Source organism: Peromyscus leucopus, chromosome 16_21 (genome assembly GCF_004664715.2).
Source record: "Peromyscus leucopus breed LL Stock chromosome 16_21, UCI_PerLeu_2.1, whole genome shotgun sequence".
NCBI classification, from domain to species: domain Eukaryota; kingdom Metazoa; phylum Chordata; class Mammalia; order Rodentia; family Cricetidae; genus Peromyscus; species Peromyscus leucopus.
In genome coordinates this window covers 69,456,255-69,473,402 of record NC_051084.1, presented here as the reverse complement: position 1 = coordinate 69,473,402, position 17,148 = coordinate 69,456,255, and the positions used below count along the sequence as shown (strand labels likewise).

Sequence of the window (17,148 nt, the reverse complement as noted above, 5' to 3'; positions counted from 1 at the left end):
AACACAGTCTGCCAATGTGGAGTTGTATAGCTGGATAATAGACAAGAGTAATGGATAATTGAACAAGATTGTCTTTGGCAGCACATATACTTCAATTGGAATGATACAGAGAAGATTAGTATGGCCGCTGAGCAAGAATGATGCACAAATTCATGAAGCGTTTCATATCTTTATTTCAATTTTCTCAGGGTCCCCTATAGGTGCCGTTGCCCCAAGACAACAAAGTAATTTTAAGAACACAATGCCCACATTTCCAAGAGGTGCAGTGGGTGGTTTTTGGTCATTTGATGGATGTTTGTCATCCTTTGGGGGGAGTTGGTCACAAGTTGTTATTGGTCATGGTCAGGGAAGATACTAAACACAGCAAATTAGATTCAGGGATTTCATTCTGAAAAGAAAAGGGGGTGGGATATAGAAATGATAGAATAAAAGGGTATATTATTGAATCTACTTTCTAAGAAAAAAACTACTAGTCTTACTTATTTTACATTGATATGGATTTTTGCATATTGATACAAATTTAGGGTTATTTTTGTTATACTATATATATGTTTTTACTCTTGTTTAAAATATTTGTTATGCCGTATATAGGTTTCTACTCTTGTAGAAATTGTAGATATTGTACCTATGCACCTCATTTAAAAATGCCATGTTAAGTTCTAGTCCTTGAAAGCTATTAAGGATAATAAAAAAAAGACAGGTTAACAGTTAGTCATCTATGACAGTCAAACTTATAGTCATGTTAGATTTGTTTTCACAGTTAAACTGATGTATTAGAGATAGATAGATGGTCTTCATTCACTTCAGAGACCTACAGAATATGACGTTTAAAATGTTTTAACAACCTAAGGCTTTTCATGACAGTGAGACATGTCTGTTCCTGGAAGCACCAATCTACTTTATAAAAGTATGATGGGCATCAATGAACCTCCATGTGGAGTTTTCTTTTATTGTGATAAAGCTAGCCATTTGGGCAAGAAACTGCCTTTACCTTGACTGCTGACAGCATACTGTACAAACCGGACAAGCAGGACACAAAGGAATAAGACTGTCAAACTTTGCCAAGACAAGGTGGGACAGTCCTTCAAAATTCTTGCTTCACAGAAAAGTCTGTCAGATATTCTAGGCCTGTAGGCTGAAGATAGATGTCCCAACACTGCAGAGGAAACTTGAGTGACTGTCCAGGCAGCCAGCTGTTTCTGTCATTTCTATAGTTATAGAAATTGCTTGCTCTTCACTTCCTGTTTGCTGAAGTAATATATCCTTCTTGGGTCTCTGATGGAGTTGAAGATGAGATAGTTGTTCATTTTTCTTTGTTATCAAATTCAAAAAGGAAACTCACAAAAGAGGTGAGTGTATAAGTGTAAAGTGTATAAGGTTGAGAGACACAAAAGCTCAAATTGTTTTCTAAGAAAATGTTTTGAGGTCTAAAAAAACAAAATAAAATAGTTTGGGATTGCTAATACAAACTAGGATAAAAGTAAATTCTTCAAGGTACAAACTTTGGACTCACCAAGATAGGACAGATAATGGAATATTTACTCTGAATTTGCCAAATACAGATGAACTGGACATTGTGAATGTAATTCTTTTTTTTTTTTGGTTTTACGAGACAGGGTTTCTCTTGTGTAGCTTTGCGCCTTTCCTGGAGCTCACTTGGTAGCCCAGGCTGGCCTCGAACTCACAGAGATCCGCCTGCCTCTGCCTCCCGAGTGCTGGGATTAAAGGCGTGCGCCACCACCGCCCGGCTTAATTCTTACCTGATAATTGTTTTTATTGTTTATAGTTTTATTATATTAGAGTTAAAACCTTTCCTCTTTTTATTTTATTTTATTTATTTATTTTTTGTTTGTTTATTTATTTATTTTCAAGACAGGGTTTCTCTGTATAACAGTTCTGACTGTCCTGGAAATCACTTTTTAGACCAGCTGGCCTCAAACTCACAGAGATTCACCTGCCTCTGCCTCCCAATGCTGGGATTAAAAGTGTGTACCATCACTGCCCAGCTAAAACCTTTCCTTTTATTTAGACAAAAGGAGGTGGGGGGATGTTGTTGAATAATCTTTTTGTACATTATGAAGATGTGTCTTTGCCAAGGCAACTTCTGATTGGTTTGATAAAGAGCTGAATGGCCAATATCTAGTCAGGAAGGGGTTAGGCAGGACTTTCAGGCACAGGAAAAGGAGAGAAGATGAATCTAGGCATGGGAGAGATGCCAGAGGACACAGATAGGAAACAGAAGGTGTAAGATGGAAGAGAGGTAAAATGCCATGAGGTAGAATGTAGATTAGTATAAATGGGTTAATTTAAGGTAAAAGTACTAGTGGGACAAACCTAAACTATAGGCCGAGCTTTCATAATTAATAAGTCTCCATGTCATTTTTTGGTGAGCTGGCGGCCCAAAGAAAAAACCCGTTTACAGTGAGTATTTGAATGAGACCTTTGATATGATGGCTTCTGATAGAAACAGCACAAGAGCCTTTCGGTGCTCAGCATCCACAGCCTACAGTCAAAGGCAGAGCCTGCCCAGAGAGTCAATGGATGAGTCTCCATATGCACTAGAACTTGTTCATTTCTAGATCAAGAGCCTTAGTTCATAATATCAGGAAGTGAAGGTAGATGCACTCAACTCCCTGTTTCTTCTATCATGCCCTTTTGATGAAGAAAGGAAAGCAGGGAGAAGAACCCAGCAAAGTTGGGGGAGTTAAAACAAAGAAACCTAATATTTATGGAGCACACTATTGGCATCAAAATGAGGCAAAATAGGATTTTCTGTGGTGAATATTGGACTCAGAGAGATGATGGTCATTGTTCCAGATCTAATTTGTAAAGCTTTATTCAGTAAAAAAAAATAAAAATAAAAAACAACCCGAGGTAACACACACCTGTAGTCTTAGTCCTCAGGCTGTAAAGTCAGGAGGGTCAGGAGCTCAAGGCCTGAATGAGCTACAGGAGACCCTACCTCAAAATTCAAACTAAATGAAGCAGATTTAACAGTATTGCTTTTTACTGTTATGAATAAAAGAAAAAGTGTTTCAAGTTTTAAATTATAATTTAGCCAGTTTTGGTGGCATACTCCTTTAATCCCAATACTCGGGAGGTAGAGGTAGGTGGATCTTTGAGTTTGAAGCCATGCTATTCAATATAGCTAGTTCCAGGCCAGCCAAGGGCTACAAAGAAAGACTCTATCCCGAAAACAAACAAACAATAAAAGCTTTTATTATATTTATAAACTATCATCTTTGTAGCAGAAATGCCAGTTTCTTAGCTTGTCAGCTGCCTGTAATGTACTTTAGACCTAAGTCAGTACCACTCAGATACATATGTGAACCCCTGATGACACATACTTTTAACCCCACACTCAGGAGACTGGAGCAGGAGACTTTTAAGTTCAAGGCCAGCCTGCATGAGGCTCTGATTCACAGAGCGGTGGAGATAATAGATAGAAACTTTAAATATGTTTTACTCTTTATCAAAAGTATGGTGATCTATACCAGGCCTGGTGGTACATACCTTTAATCCTAGAACTCCAGAGGCAGAGGCAGGTCTCTGAATTCAAGTCTAACCTGGTCTACAAAATGAGTTCCAGAATAGCCAGGACTGTTACACAGAGAAACTATGTCTCAACAAACAACCAAAACAAACCAAAACAAACCAAAAAAGTACTGCCATCTATCTATAGGGTCAATGTGGAAAATTCCCAATACTGTGATTAAAAATGTGCTAGGATTATGAAGTGTGCTATCAAGCCTGGTTTATGCTGTGTTGGGGATTGAATCCTGGACCTGCATGTAAGGCAAGCCCTGTACCAACTGTGTTACAACTCCAGCCCTGTTTGCTTGTATTTTAATGTCAAATTTTAAATAGTGTCAAGATAATCAGAGTTGCATTGAGTTCGACTTCTGATTACTAAGATTTGTGACCAGGTAGCTCATGTATTTATATTTTATAATTATCTATTGGGCTGGCCTCCTCTCATCCCCAGATACTCTTTCTTAGACCACTGCAACTCTTATAAAGGAAAACATTTAATTGGGGCTGACTTACAGTTTAGAGGTTTAGTCCATTATCACCATGGTGGGAAACACGGCAGTGTGTAGGCCAATATGGTGCTGGAAAAGGAGCTAGAGTTCTATATTTTGATCCACAGGCAGCAGGAAAGAGACTAAACTACACTATGCCTCAAAGCCTGTCCTCACAGTGACACACTTCCTCCAACAAGACCACACCTCCTAATAGGGCCACTCACTGTGGGCCAAGCATTCAAACATGAGTCTATGGCAGCCTTTCCTATTCAAACCATCACACTTTCCCTTTCACTGATAAGCACAGTTAACATCCAATAATATTGGCTTCAAAAGAGATGAATTTTAGAATAATAGAATAAATAATGCCTTTTTTTCTAAAAAGGTCACTTTCAATAAATTAGTAAAATTCAAAATTATTACAGAATAGTACTTGCACATGAAATATTAACAGAGAAATTTGAGAGAAGAAACAGAAGTAACATACACAGGGGTTTTAAGATTGTGAATCTAGGGAGATTGCTCAGTGGTTAGAGCACACTGCCTTTGCAGAGGATGTGTTTGGTTCCTTGCACTCATATTAAGTGGTTCATAACCACCTGAAACTCCAGTTACAAGGGATCTTACACCCTCTGCTGGCCTCCTCAAGCAGCACGTACACAAATGGTGCATATACATACTTGCAGGAAAAACAGCCATACAAATAAAATAAAATTTAAAAAAAGAAAAGATTGTGAATCAAAGCAGATGCAGTAACACTAACCTGCTTCTTCCTAATGAGTGACTCATGCCTGTAACCAAATACTCAGGAGTCTGAGGTAGCAGGATTGCTGTGAGTTCAAGACCAAGATAGGCTATAGAGTACGACTGTCTCAAAATATGGAGGTGAGACAGGGAGCAAGCAAAAAGCCTCTTCCTTCTCTTTCACCCATCTTCTGTCTTTCCATCCCTCACTCCCTTCCCACTTCCCTGGTGTAGCTCAGTCTGGTGTTGAGCCAGCTATCCTTTTGCCTTAGCCTTCCAGATAAGGGAACTTATAGGGGTGTGTGGTCAAAGCGAAACACTCCTGCTCCATTGCCACCACTCACTGGGTAGTATGGGAGTTAGGTACAGAATTAGATGGAAAAAAAGACCCAAAAAACAAGACCACAGATGTGCACAGTGGTATGCTGTTTTTTTGCATCCTCACTTCACCTTACGGGTGGTGTCCTCAGTGAGGAGAGGATGAACTTTGAGTTTTGGAAAGCAACACTGACTTGGAAGAGGATGGTTTGCAAAATGACATTCCCACAAGTTTTCACAAGTTACATCTGCATTCTGGGACTCCCATGATCCATGCTTGTAGCTGTTCCTGGGAGATGCAGAGCCTGCGTCTGCTGCCTGAAAATCCAAGGGCTGTTTCTGATTATTTTCATTCTTTAGCATCAGTGTTGGAAGAAGTTTTCTATATCAGATGTCCCCTACCCGCAGTTCACTGCAGACTTGCGGTCAGATCAAGCACACCTGGTTCCTCTCCGACCCTACAGTGCTGAAAGCACTTTTGACTTTGAGCTTACAGAGTGTACCTAAGCAACAGATGGTCAAAGCTTATTACTTCCTGTACCTGACTGGGTTTTGAATAGTCTTAAAGCTCTTTATCTTCTCTCCACAGCTTCAGTGGTAAGAGTGTTGCCTAGGCAATTCATTTATTTTTTTTTCATTCACTCCTTCACTCACTCATTTATCATAAGAAGGTAAAGTGTGTGTGTGTGTGTGTGTGTAAAGGACAACTTGTGGGAATTGGTTCTTTCCTCCTCCCATCTGGGTCTCAGGGATGGAACTTTGGTTGTAAGCAAATGGCTTCCCCCTTAGGTGATCTTACAAAAGGGAGTTTCTTTGTTGCTTTCCTTTTTCTTTCTCACTTACATAGTTTTTTTTTTTTTTTTTTTTTTTTTTTTTTTTTTTTTTTTCTTGTCAGTCCTGGGGATCAAACCCAGGACCTTACTTATGTTAAGAAAGCATTCTACCTCAGAGCTACATCTCAAACCTCACTTTATATACATACTTCCTTCTTTAATTTTTAAAATATTTTAAGTACTTATACTATTAAAATATCTTATACCTACCAAATAATTTATAGAAAGCAGTCATTTCCCAACTCTCTGTAATTAGATATGGTCATTTAGGCCACTTAGATGTGATATTATGTTCTTTTTTTTAGATCCTTACTATCTTTAAAAATAGGATGCTTCAGATGAATAGGTTTTCTAATTGATGTGATCTGTCAATCTGACTTTACACAAACAGTGACAGGGTTATACCACACAATACATCTGATTATGCTGCATTTTGACTTCCTAAGATTCAGTGACCCAGGCAGCCACACTTCCCTTGGTGTTCAATGAGTTAAGGTACAGATTCTCCTCCCTGGCCTTCAGAAGCTTCGCTGTTGGCATGCAGGAATGTTGGGCTCAACCTTCCGTACCCATCTACCTTAGCATCCAAAGTGCAGGGTTTATAGGCCATAGTTCCTGGGCTATAATCTCAATCTAAATCAAAATCAAATTACACTCTGTACCTTAAACATGCTATCTCAGTCCATAGAAAATCTGGTGAATTCACTGTGACTTGTCCCTGTCTTATAGACAAGAAAGTGGGCACTGAACAATGTGATATTTCCATGTGAGAGGGTCAAGTGACAAAGCAGTATTGGACTTCAGGTTCCCGGAATGATGACAGAATAGGAAGAGGCCCACATGCAGCCACAGAGGGTGTATAAGGGCCAGCTTGTCTCATCCCAGGCTCACTTACCTGGTGGTGATCTTATTGGCTGTCATCAAAGGCCTAGTTCCTTTAGCTAAGCTTCATTGTCTAGAAGTTCTCTGTGATTGGGTGTTATGGATGACTGGGACTTGGTAGCCCCCTAATGGCACTTGTCTCCTCTTCTTACAGGTGGTTGTGCTACTGCAATGTGCCGCAGTTCTGTGACAGCCTACCTCGGTACGAAACCACAAAGGTGTTTGGGAGAACATTGCTTCGCTCGGTTTTCACCATCATGAGACGACAGCTCCTGGAGCAAGCTAGACAGGAAAAAGACAAACTGCCTCTTGAGAAACGCACGCTAATCCTCACACATTTCCCAAAGTAAGGGGGTGTGCTTGTGGGGCTTTGCTTTATCCCAGGTCTGAGGTTATGGAGAACAAGCCAAAGCCAACTTAAGTACCAAAATCATGAACATTAGAGAAAGCATCCTGAGAAGAAGAAGAACCCTCAGTTCCCAGGAAATATCTCTTCATTCCATACGGCAAACCTGTACTTATTTTATTTTTATTTGTTTATATTTTTTGAGACCCTGGCTGTCTTTGAACTCACTATGTAGATTAGGCTGGCCTCAAACATACAGATATCTGCCTGTCTCAGCCTCCTGAGTTCTGGAGTTAAAGGTGTATACCACCACTTCTGTTTTAGTTAGGGCTTCTATGGCTGTGAAGAGACACCATGACCATTTTCCTTATAAGGAAAACATCTAATGGGGGCTGGCTTACAGTTCAGAGGTTTAGTCCATTATCATCATGGTGAGAAGCATGGCAGTGTGCAGGCAGACACGGTGCTGGAAAAGGAGCTGAGAGTTCTACATCTTGATCTGAAGGCAACAGGAAGCAGCTGTGTGCCACACTGAATGTAGCTTGAACACAGGAGACCTCAAAACCTGCCCCTCACAGTGACACACTTCTTTCAACAAGGCGACACCTACTCCAACAAAGCCACGCTTCCTAATAGTGTCACTCCTTTTGGGGTTCATTTTTCTTTTGAACCACCACAACATCCGACAGCACTTGTTAAATTGTTCTTTGACGATTTCATGTATGTATATAATGCATTCTGATTGCTCTGACCTCTACTTTCCTTTATTGCCTACCTCCTCTCCCATACTAACTTCTTTTCCACATTCACATATTCTTATTTAGTTTTGTCCCTCTGTGTTCTACCAAGACTGTCTATGTGGCCATGGGATTGAAGCTATCTGTTGTATTCTGTGGGTCCACCAGTGGATACACAACTGAAGGCAATGTCTCTTCACCCTCAGAGTCTGTCAATACCAATAGCTTATCAGTGAGGTATGTGTCTAACTCAGAGCTGTGACTGACTGTTGAGAGGGCCAGTCTTGTGCAGGCACAGCCCTTATTTTGCTCTATGTATTTCAGCTACCAGGATGTTAAAGATGGATGAGGGAGAGCATGTAGGTGCAGTTTCTGTCCATTCAGGAGGTGCAGAGGAACCCACTGGCTAATCCTCTCTGAACCCTGGTGAAGTTCCCACCTCTTTGCTCCTGGCCCTTTCAAAAGCAGCCTGCCAGAGCTGGGGTGGAAGCTTCCTTCTGTTCAGCTTTGTACCTCTGAACTGTTGCTCGTAGAATGCACACTCTCTGTGACTCTTAGATCTTGCTTTGCTGCATATATAATCTTTCAGAAAATATGTTATAGCAAAAGGAAGTTTAAGTGCTATATTCTGGACTTTGGGATTATAAGGATTTTGTTTCTCCATCCCAGTGCTTGGGGCCAAACCTAGGGCTTCACACATTAGGTATGTAGTCGGCCAGTGAGCTATATCCCCAGGCTAGAACCATGAGTTTAAGCTAAGAGGTTGGCTGTTGGAGAGGGGCTGACATGTTGACCAAGGACAGCAATACATGAATGAGATAGATGGTTGAGTTTTTGGGGGTGGGTGGAGATTTTTTTTTTAAATTATGCCTGAATTGGTGCATAGTGGAAAAGAGTAAAGATTCAAAAACTAACAGGAGTGACAAAGCAGTTCTTCCCTGTCCCACTAAAAACTATCCATTTGGAACCTATTGGGAGAAGCAGTTTTGTATTCTTTGATCAAAGATTATTGAATTATGCTTTTGGAAAAACTAATATTTGGATCTATTTGATTTTTAATTATGTGTATGTGTCTGTGTGTGGTTTGTGTATGTAACCACTGATGGTTGAGAAGGCCAGAGGTGCTTGGTTTTGCTGGAGCTGGAGTTGCAGGCGGTTGTGAACACACTTGATGTGGGTTCCGGGAAGTTAATTTGGGTCCTCCTTACAAGAGCAATATATTATCTTAACTGCTGAGCCATATCTCCAGCCACAGAAAAACTGAATTTTTATTATTAAGATATTGTTATTGAATTACCCAGTTTGTATTTCAGGAAAGATGTTAACAGTTCATGTTTTGATACAAGGTCTCACTCTGTAGTCTAGGCTAGCTTTGAACTCTCAGTTTTTTTTTCTGCCTAAGCCTTCCTAGTACTGGGATTACAGGTGTGTATCACCAAATCTGGCTCTAAACATACTTTCTAATTTTTAAGAATAAGATGGGTCTTGGGTTGGGGGTTAGGGATCAACTAAATTAAAATATGTATCAAAACCCTATGTGGAAACCTGTTATTTTGTAAGCTAATTTAAAAAATAAAAGTAGCCAGGCGGCAGTGCTGCGTGCCTTTAATCCCAGCACTTGGAAGGCAGAGCTAGGTAGATCTCTGTGTGTTCAAGGCCAATCTGGTCTGCAGAGTGAGATCTAGGACATGCTCCAAAGCTACACAGAGAAACCCTGTCTCGAAATAAATGAATAAATAAATAGATAAATAAATGTAGCAAACAAAATATTACAACAAAAAGGTTCAGGACTGGGGATGTCCCTTGGAAATAGAGTTTTTATCTATTAGGGGTTTTATCCCCAGCATTACATGTGCTTACATACTTGTATGCATGTGCACACACACACACACACACACACACACACACACACACACACACACACACAGAGGTACACAGTATGCTCACACATGAACACACACAACAATAGAGATTGTTTTCTGATAGAGATTATGGAACTCTCCTTGACTGTTTGATCCAAATCTAAAGGCTGATTTAGGGAATGCTATAGATAATGTTGAAGGGCTGGAACTCAATACCCAACATTTGCAGTATGAACTTTTTCTAAGAAAACCCATATATGAGATGGAGGCATAAGCAACAGGGAACAAAATTCTAGTTATGAAATATATAGGATTCCAGGAGAAAGTACAGGTTGCATGCTATCTCAGATAGAAGACCTGTGATTCTGATAATGCAGCATCACAGAGGCCACTTTTCAGTCTTTTAAAGCTCCCTTTCTCCATGTTAAAGCCACTTCACACTTAATTTTTCTAATTTGCCACTTAAGGAGAATTCTACCTTCAGACTGTAGCTATCTATCTCTGTCAAGGGATGCAGAGGGACCCTGAGCCAAACACCTCTTATAGTGCTAATGGAGAATTTTTAATTACTTTGTATAGTGACAGTTTTTTCCCCCCATAGCAAAATTATTTTGCTCTTTGTAGATATTTGCTAATTATAGTGTGTTCCCTCAGCTCACAGTTCTGGCATGCCTGTGTGCTGAGCTGAGAAATCATGGCTGCTCTCTTTCCTTCTTCCGTTACTAATGGTAGGGTAAAACTACCACCTACTTCTTTTAAATCCCCTTTCATAGCATGCGACAACATTCGAGACTGTGGAACCCACGTGTTGGGAGTCTGAGGTGCTCTTTGAGTCTGGCTGTATGTGTCAGATGGAGTTCTAGGACCTGTTTCCCCAGCACACAGTGAGGGCTCTTTGGTTCTCTCCTGAATTTCACACCCCCTTCCTATCTTTATATGTTGCCTTTCCTTTCACTGCCTGCCTTTACTAATTTCTTTTTCTTTTTTTTTGAATTTATTTTTCTCTCATACATTACATCCCAATCACAATTTCCCCTCCCTCTGCTCCTCCCAGTTTCCCCTCTCTCCCATATTATTTATTTCTTGAAATAGAGTCTCATTATGTAGCCCTGATTTCTTGTTGGTCTGGAACTTGCTATGTAGACTAGGCTGCCTTGAACTCACAAAGATCTGTCTGCCTCTGCCTCACAAGTGCTGGGATGAAAGGTGTGACCCAGCTGTTACTCATTTAGTCCCTTGCTGAATTACCCAGACTGGTCTTGAAATGGTGATCTTTCTGCCTCTGCCTCCTGAGTAGCTGAGATTATAGACTGGTGCCATTAGGCCTGGTCTCTTGTACTGGTTTCAACTTGCACCTTTTCCGTCTCTGTTGTTACAAGAATCCTTCCTCCTCCTTTCCCTCTTTCTCCACCTCTATTTATTAATTTCTCACTCCATCTTTTTTCTCTCTCTTCTTTATTTCTGTTTCTCCTCCCTGAGTCAGAAGTGGGGAAAAACGTAATCTGTGGTGTCATTGGGGTATCTATTGATTTTGGCCTCCAAAACTTGAGATGTAGTTGATTTATAGTGGGTTGGGGAGTGAGTATAGTGACTCACAATTGGTCTCAATTCACACTCTGCTATTTAGTAGTCATGGGTGAACCTTACATGTTTCCATGGGTGCAGTGGATTCTTTCATAGTAGCTTTATGAGGTTCAACTAAATGTGTCAACCCCTCACAGTACTGTCAAGTAGTAAGAGTTGTGTACAGATGTGTGGTAAGAAGATCTGTAGTTCACAGAGGTGCTGAGGTGATTCAGTATGAAGTTCCAGAAGCTGCAGAAACAGTGCAGGTGCCTAATCAGTACATTACAACATTGGTGGTGGTGATGCCAATCGCAGCTACATGCCAATGGCTGGCATCTGCTGGGAGCCCCATCAAGCACACATCTGGTTAGAGTTTATTAGTATTTTGTAGCCAGTGTCCCACCAAGCTAGGCAGCATTAAAAGGAGATATTCATAGAAACACTTTCTGTACTTGAATATACAGGAATGCCCATCTGAAATCATCATTTGAGTCATAACTCTAATATATTTTATAGCTGAAGTAAAAACCCTGTCCTAGGGTGGTTGCTATGAGTGACTGAGGCTTTTGTCTTCTGGTAATAAATTTAAGGTTTATTTTTTATTTATTTAAAACATTTTTATTTTATTTGTTTGGGTGGTTTGCCTGAATGTATATCTATGCACTGAGTACATGCATGGTGTCCACAGAGGCCAGAAGAGGGCATCAGATCCACTGGAACAGATGTTTGTGAGCCACCATGTGGATGCTGGGAATTAAACCTGGGTTTTCTGGAAGAATTGCCAATGCTTTTGACCACTCAGCCATTTTTTTTTCTGCCCCTATTTTTAATTAAAAATATTGTTATTAATTCTTTGAGAATTTCATGTACTTTAATCATATCCATCCCCACTAACTCCTCCCAGATCCACCCCACCTCTCTAATACCCTTTGTGTTTTTATTTATTTTTAAATGACCCATCAAGTCCAATTTGTGCTGCCCCTATACTTTGCATTGTAGGACCATCCACTGGAGCATGGTTGACTTCCCTTTCCCATAAGCCATCACCTGACAATAACTCCTCAGCTAGGGTGGGGGCTTGTGAGCCTTGCCCTCTCTCCACCTGGAATATGGACTGGCTTGATCTTGTGCAGGTCTTGTGCAGACATCCATGAATGCTGTGAGTTACTGAGTGCAGTGGTATTTTCATGTTCAGAGGACAATGCATTGCCTCAGTCCTTCCTGGCATCTGGCTCTTACAGTCTTTTTGTTCCCTCTTCTAAGATGGTCTCTGAGCCTTGGGGAATACTTATAATTTTTAGAAGTTCACTCTTGTTTTTATTTTTGTGTCTAGGTTTCTGTCTATGTTGGAAGAAGAAGTGTATAGTCAAAATTCTCCTATCTGGGATCAGGATTTTCTCTCAGCCTCTTCCAGAACTAGCCCACTAGGAATCCAAACAGGTACATTTCCTTTTATGTAAATCAGAGCGCAACCAGGAAGATCAAGCCAGAGTGTTAGTTGTAGTTCACTTTGCATTTGTTAGAGTTTCTCATAAGGAAATGGATAACCAGAGTCAATAAGTCTTGTATCTGCATCACTAGTAATGATGAGCAAGTAGGTATTAACTCACATTATGGAACTGTGTCTATGTTGTTGAGCAGTGCAGGCACAAACCAAAAAGTTAAGGACAGGAATCTTTGTTTGCATAGTCCAATTAGTAGAGGATCAAATTCCAGGAAGCTGAGCTCTGTCATGAAATGCTGGCTTTTCGAAGATGCTTCTATTAGCAATTGTATTCATTTTCTTTTCTGTTGCTGTAATAAAATACTTTGACAAAAAGCATTCTAGAGGATAAAGGGTTTATTTGGGAACAGTCTATCATGACTGAGAAGCCATGCAACATGTAGGGCAAGGCATGGTGGCAGATGCAAGAAGCTGGCTGATCACATTCCATCATCACACAGAAAGTCAAGAGAGAGAAAACAGGGATCAGATCTCCAAGTCTTCCTTCAGTGAGTGTACTTCTTCCATCAAATGTCCACTTCATATTGATCCTATGACCTCCCAAAACAGCACTCCCTGCTGGGGACCAGTTGTTCAACTTCATGAGACTAAAGGGAACATTTCACATTGAAACCACAATAGCAGTCATTTGCAAGCTATGCCCAGGAGTCAAGCCTCAGTCTGGCTTTTTCAACTGTGATACCTATTTTATGAAAAATGGTGGGATGATGGATGAAAGAAGGTGATCCTGGTTTCAGTGTGTAAAGCACTTTTTAATGGGACCAGATTGTTCTTGTTACTCTCTTTGCCAGTTCCAAGTCCATCTTCATAATATACTAGGAGTTTTGACACACATGTACAGTTGGGTAACCATTGCTGTTTAGTTCCTTGGTGAAAGATCTCTGGAAAATATCTCTCTGTGTGTGAAAACCTTTTTGGGCTTTGCCTGATTAAACTCTTCCCCTTCTGCTTAACTTCTGATAAGGTTACCTGCCACAGCACCAGACAGACAAGGCAGAGGTTGCCTCTGTGTTTAATGTTGTACCCTTAAGCTAGATCATACACTCTGGTGTTATGTGAAGCCAGTCAGAAGTGAGCTGTCATCTCCTGTTCTGGTGTAATTACAATGTGTTCTTTGCTGAGAAAATAGAGCGTAATCACCTACATTGCCACCATGTCTGCACACCCATGCCACAGTGATAAATGGCTGTCATAATAATGAGTCTGAAGTTCTGCTAGCTACTCCCAGTGTCATCTGGTTCCCCAGAGTTCACATTGCTTCTTTATACTTTGAGACCCAGGAGCCTGTATGCTAGAAGCCTGTGTGCCAGCTTTGCTAGTTAGCACCTTCTGAGCCTTCTTTTAGTGGTGTAGAGGAGGGCAGAATCTTTCCATGTTGCCCAGACTAACTGTTGGGCTGAAGCAACTTTCTGTTGAGTAGCTGGGACTGCTGCTGTACCCCATTTTTATTGTAATTCAGTTGCTTACAGTTAGAATTATCAGGGGTTGGTGGCTTATTGTCACCTGGCTTGCTTATTCTACCCCCTGACTTGGCTGCTGGGAACATCTGCAGAGTGAACCACTACTGCCCAAGAAGCCTCAGTAAATGACCTTTTTGGGTACCTGTGCTACATTGTTACTGGGAGTGTTCACTACCTACCATCTCTCACTTCCTCAGCTACAACTGAGTGGCACACCCAGCAAAGCAACATATGATGTATAGTGGGAACCACCAACACATTTTTTTTTTTTTTTTTTGGAAATAAAACTCAGATGTACAGAGCAGTTACAAGCTTAAAACAAGGCATTCCAGCCTTAGGATTTGACACACTTAGAATAAATAAGATTTGCTCCCCTCCCATTCACTTTGCATGCGTGTGTGCTCTCTGCCTCAATACACACACACACACACACACACACACACACGCCTTCTGGTATCCCTGCTGTATCCTTTTTTCTGTTGCTATGATGTAACACCATGGCCAGAAACAACTTATAGAGAGAAGAGTGTATTTTGGCTTACAGTTCCGGAGGGCAAGAGTCCATAATTGCTGGGAAGGTGGTGGCTGGAGCAGGAAGCTGTTCAGTCACATTTCATTCTCATGGTAAGCAGAGAAGGCAAGAAGGGAGAGGGGTGAGGCTGGAAACCTTCAAAGACAGCCTTCAGTGAAGTACTTTCTTCAGCAAAGTTGCATCTAAGTAGTAAATAACCTCCCCAAACAGCACCACCAGCCTTGGATAAAAGATAAAAGAACCCACGGGGAACATTTCTCATTTAAACTACCATACCATACATACGTATTATATATTTTCTCATTCAAACTACCATACCATACCTGCTGTATGATGTATTTTCTCAGAAATCAATTCACAATTACAAATATTTCTGCTTATGAACTCCTCTCAGAGGAAAGGACATTTTCTTCATGGGAATGGTGTTGTTGTTAAAGCCAGTAAGTGTATCTGGATGAAATCTTAACTAGTGAATAGGCTACCTCTAATTTTTGCCTCTTTTCTCAGTAAAACAGCATACTGAGAATTTCAGTCACCTCTGGAGGCTGGAGATTAGGCTTGTCCACTACTATTGGTATGGAGCTGGATTACTTATTAATTTGGAGTCCCCTGGCTTTCTTTACTTCAGGGAACAGCTTTAGGCTCTGTCAATACCCCACCACTGTCAATTCTACTCACAAAGTTCAGCCTCCACACTCAATCTTATTTTAACTAGTTTTATCACAGTGGCTGCCAAATGGGGCTTTGTTTATTGAATTATTGATTAGATTTTTTTTTAAAGGAGCAAACATCCATTCTTATTTACTTCTTGGCATCTGTGTGTATGAAAAGAGCTTTACCTTCGTGTTTACTCACTATTTTATCAGTGTGGGCTTGGATACATTATAATTCTGTTCAGTTAGTTATAATCCATGACTCTCTAGTATCTTGAAGCTCTGTGGTTTTACTTTAGCATGGCTTTTATGATGCAGGGCAGTCATAGGATGGCCTCATGGTCTCACATGTACTTGGCTTCTTGTTGTCTAAGAAAGGAGCCACCTAACACCCTCTTTTCTTTCTCTTGGGACAGTGATCAGTCCTCCTGTTACTGGACCAGCATCATTCAGTTCAAACTCCTCTTCCCATGAGCAGATCAATGGAGGGAGAACAAGTCCTGGCTGCAGAGGCCCTTCTGGGCTTGAAGCCAACCCAGGTAAGCTCTCAAGTGAGTAAGAGTGCTGCAGCTCACACTGGGAACTCAGTCATCAGAAGAGCCCCAGAGCTAGATTCAGACTCACTAACAATTATGTTTCCCCATGACTCTAATGGCTAGATGTTGTTAGACTTTGGGGGCATATTGCTGTGTAATAAACAAACCCACAGTACAGAACTATAACTGTAAAAACCTTGCAATGGGTGATGATGGTGCACACCTTTAATCTCAGCACTCAGGATGAAGGCAGAGGCAGGTGGATCTCTCTGAGTTTAAGGCCAACCTGGTCTACAGAATGAGTCCCAGGACAGCCAGGGCTGCACAGAGAGACCCTGTTTAAAAAAACTAAGAACAAACAAACAAACAAAAAAAACTTGTTATTACAGCACCCATGTGGTATGTCCTTTGGTAGTCATTAGCTTTCAGGTAGTCTCACTCAGTTTTGTTTGGACTTACCCACAACTTTGTTCTTGGTGTGGCTTGGCTAAAGCTCTTAAGGGGAAACAGCTTTCTTCCATGTGTATATCTTCCTTCTCTGGGGTCATTGTACTGCATAAAATATGTTTTTATGACAGTGGCATCACCACAGGCCAGTCTGAGATACAGTGTGTTATCTATAGGCAGTACCCCTTGTTGCTGCCTAACCCACAGCCCTTACAGTGCACTAAGAAAATCTGTTTTCTTTCTGAAAACAAAGGAAATAGTGTCTTGAGGTGGAGAATCTGCCTCATTCTGGCATCAACAACAAATCAGATGGATGAACGTGGAATCACAATGGGGGAGAAATGAAGAAATGCTATTGGAAATTCCTTCAAAATTCATGTGCAAATCATGGAATATGGTGACTTGTTGGTCAAATATCTAAAGATAATCCTCACTCATCTCCAAAACCAACTTTCATAGAGTTGGTACAATTGGAACCAAAGCCATGTAGTGTATTTATTGTACATAGCATTATGGAGCCTTTTCTATAGACTATGTGCTTTATAGTACTCTGCTTTTTAAAGTTAGTGAGAGTATGGTGTGGAAGTGTGCTCACTGGGCTTCATATTTAAGGAGCAAATTGCATTTGAACATTAAAAAGTACTCCTCCTCCTCCATCTTCTTTTTTTTTTTGAACAGGTAGTTTTGTGTATCCCTCCTGTCC

General features: G+C 40.7%; 1 protein-coding gene and 1 non-coding gene across 5 annotated transcripts in view; both read left to right on the top strand.

Annotated features, from left to right (window-relative positions):
• Kat2b (lysine acetyltransferase 2B) overlaps nucleotides 1-17,148 on the top strand; it is a 119,850-nt gene that overhangs the window by 61,087 nt on the left and 41,615 nt on the right. For all 4 annotated transcript variants that reach the window (XR_003736657.2, XM_028890194.2, XM_037199902.1 and 1 more), the window contains exons 6-8: nucleotides 6,957-7,148; nucleotides 12,647-12,753; nucleotides 15,879-16,001. Coding sequence is in view for 3 of the 4 variants with exons in the window: in XM_028890194.2 (XP_028746027.1) it covers nucleotides 6,957-7,148; nucleotides 12,647-12,753; nucleotides 15,879-16,001 (422 nt within the window). In the remaining variant the exon portion in view is untranslated. The remainder of the gene's footprint in view (nucleotides 1-6,956; nucleotides 7,149-12,646; nucleotides 12,754-15,878; nucleotides 16,002-17,148) is intronic.
• Nucleotides 69-172, top strand: LOC114707471. The gene has a single exon (XR_003736658.1). It is a non-coding gene; the product is annotated as a U6 spliceosomal RNA (small nuclear RNA).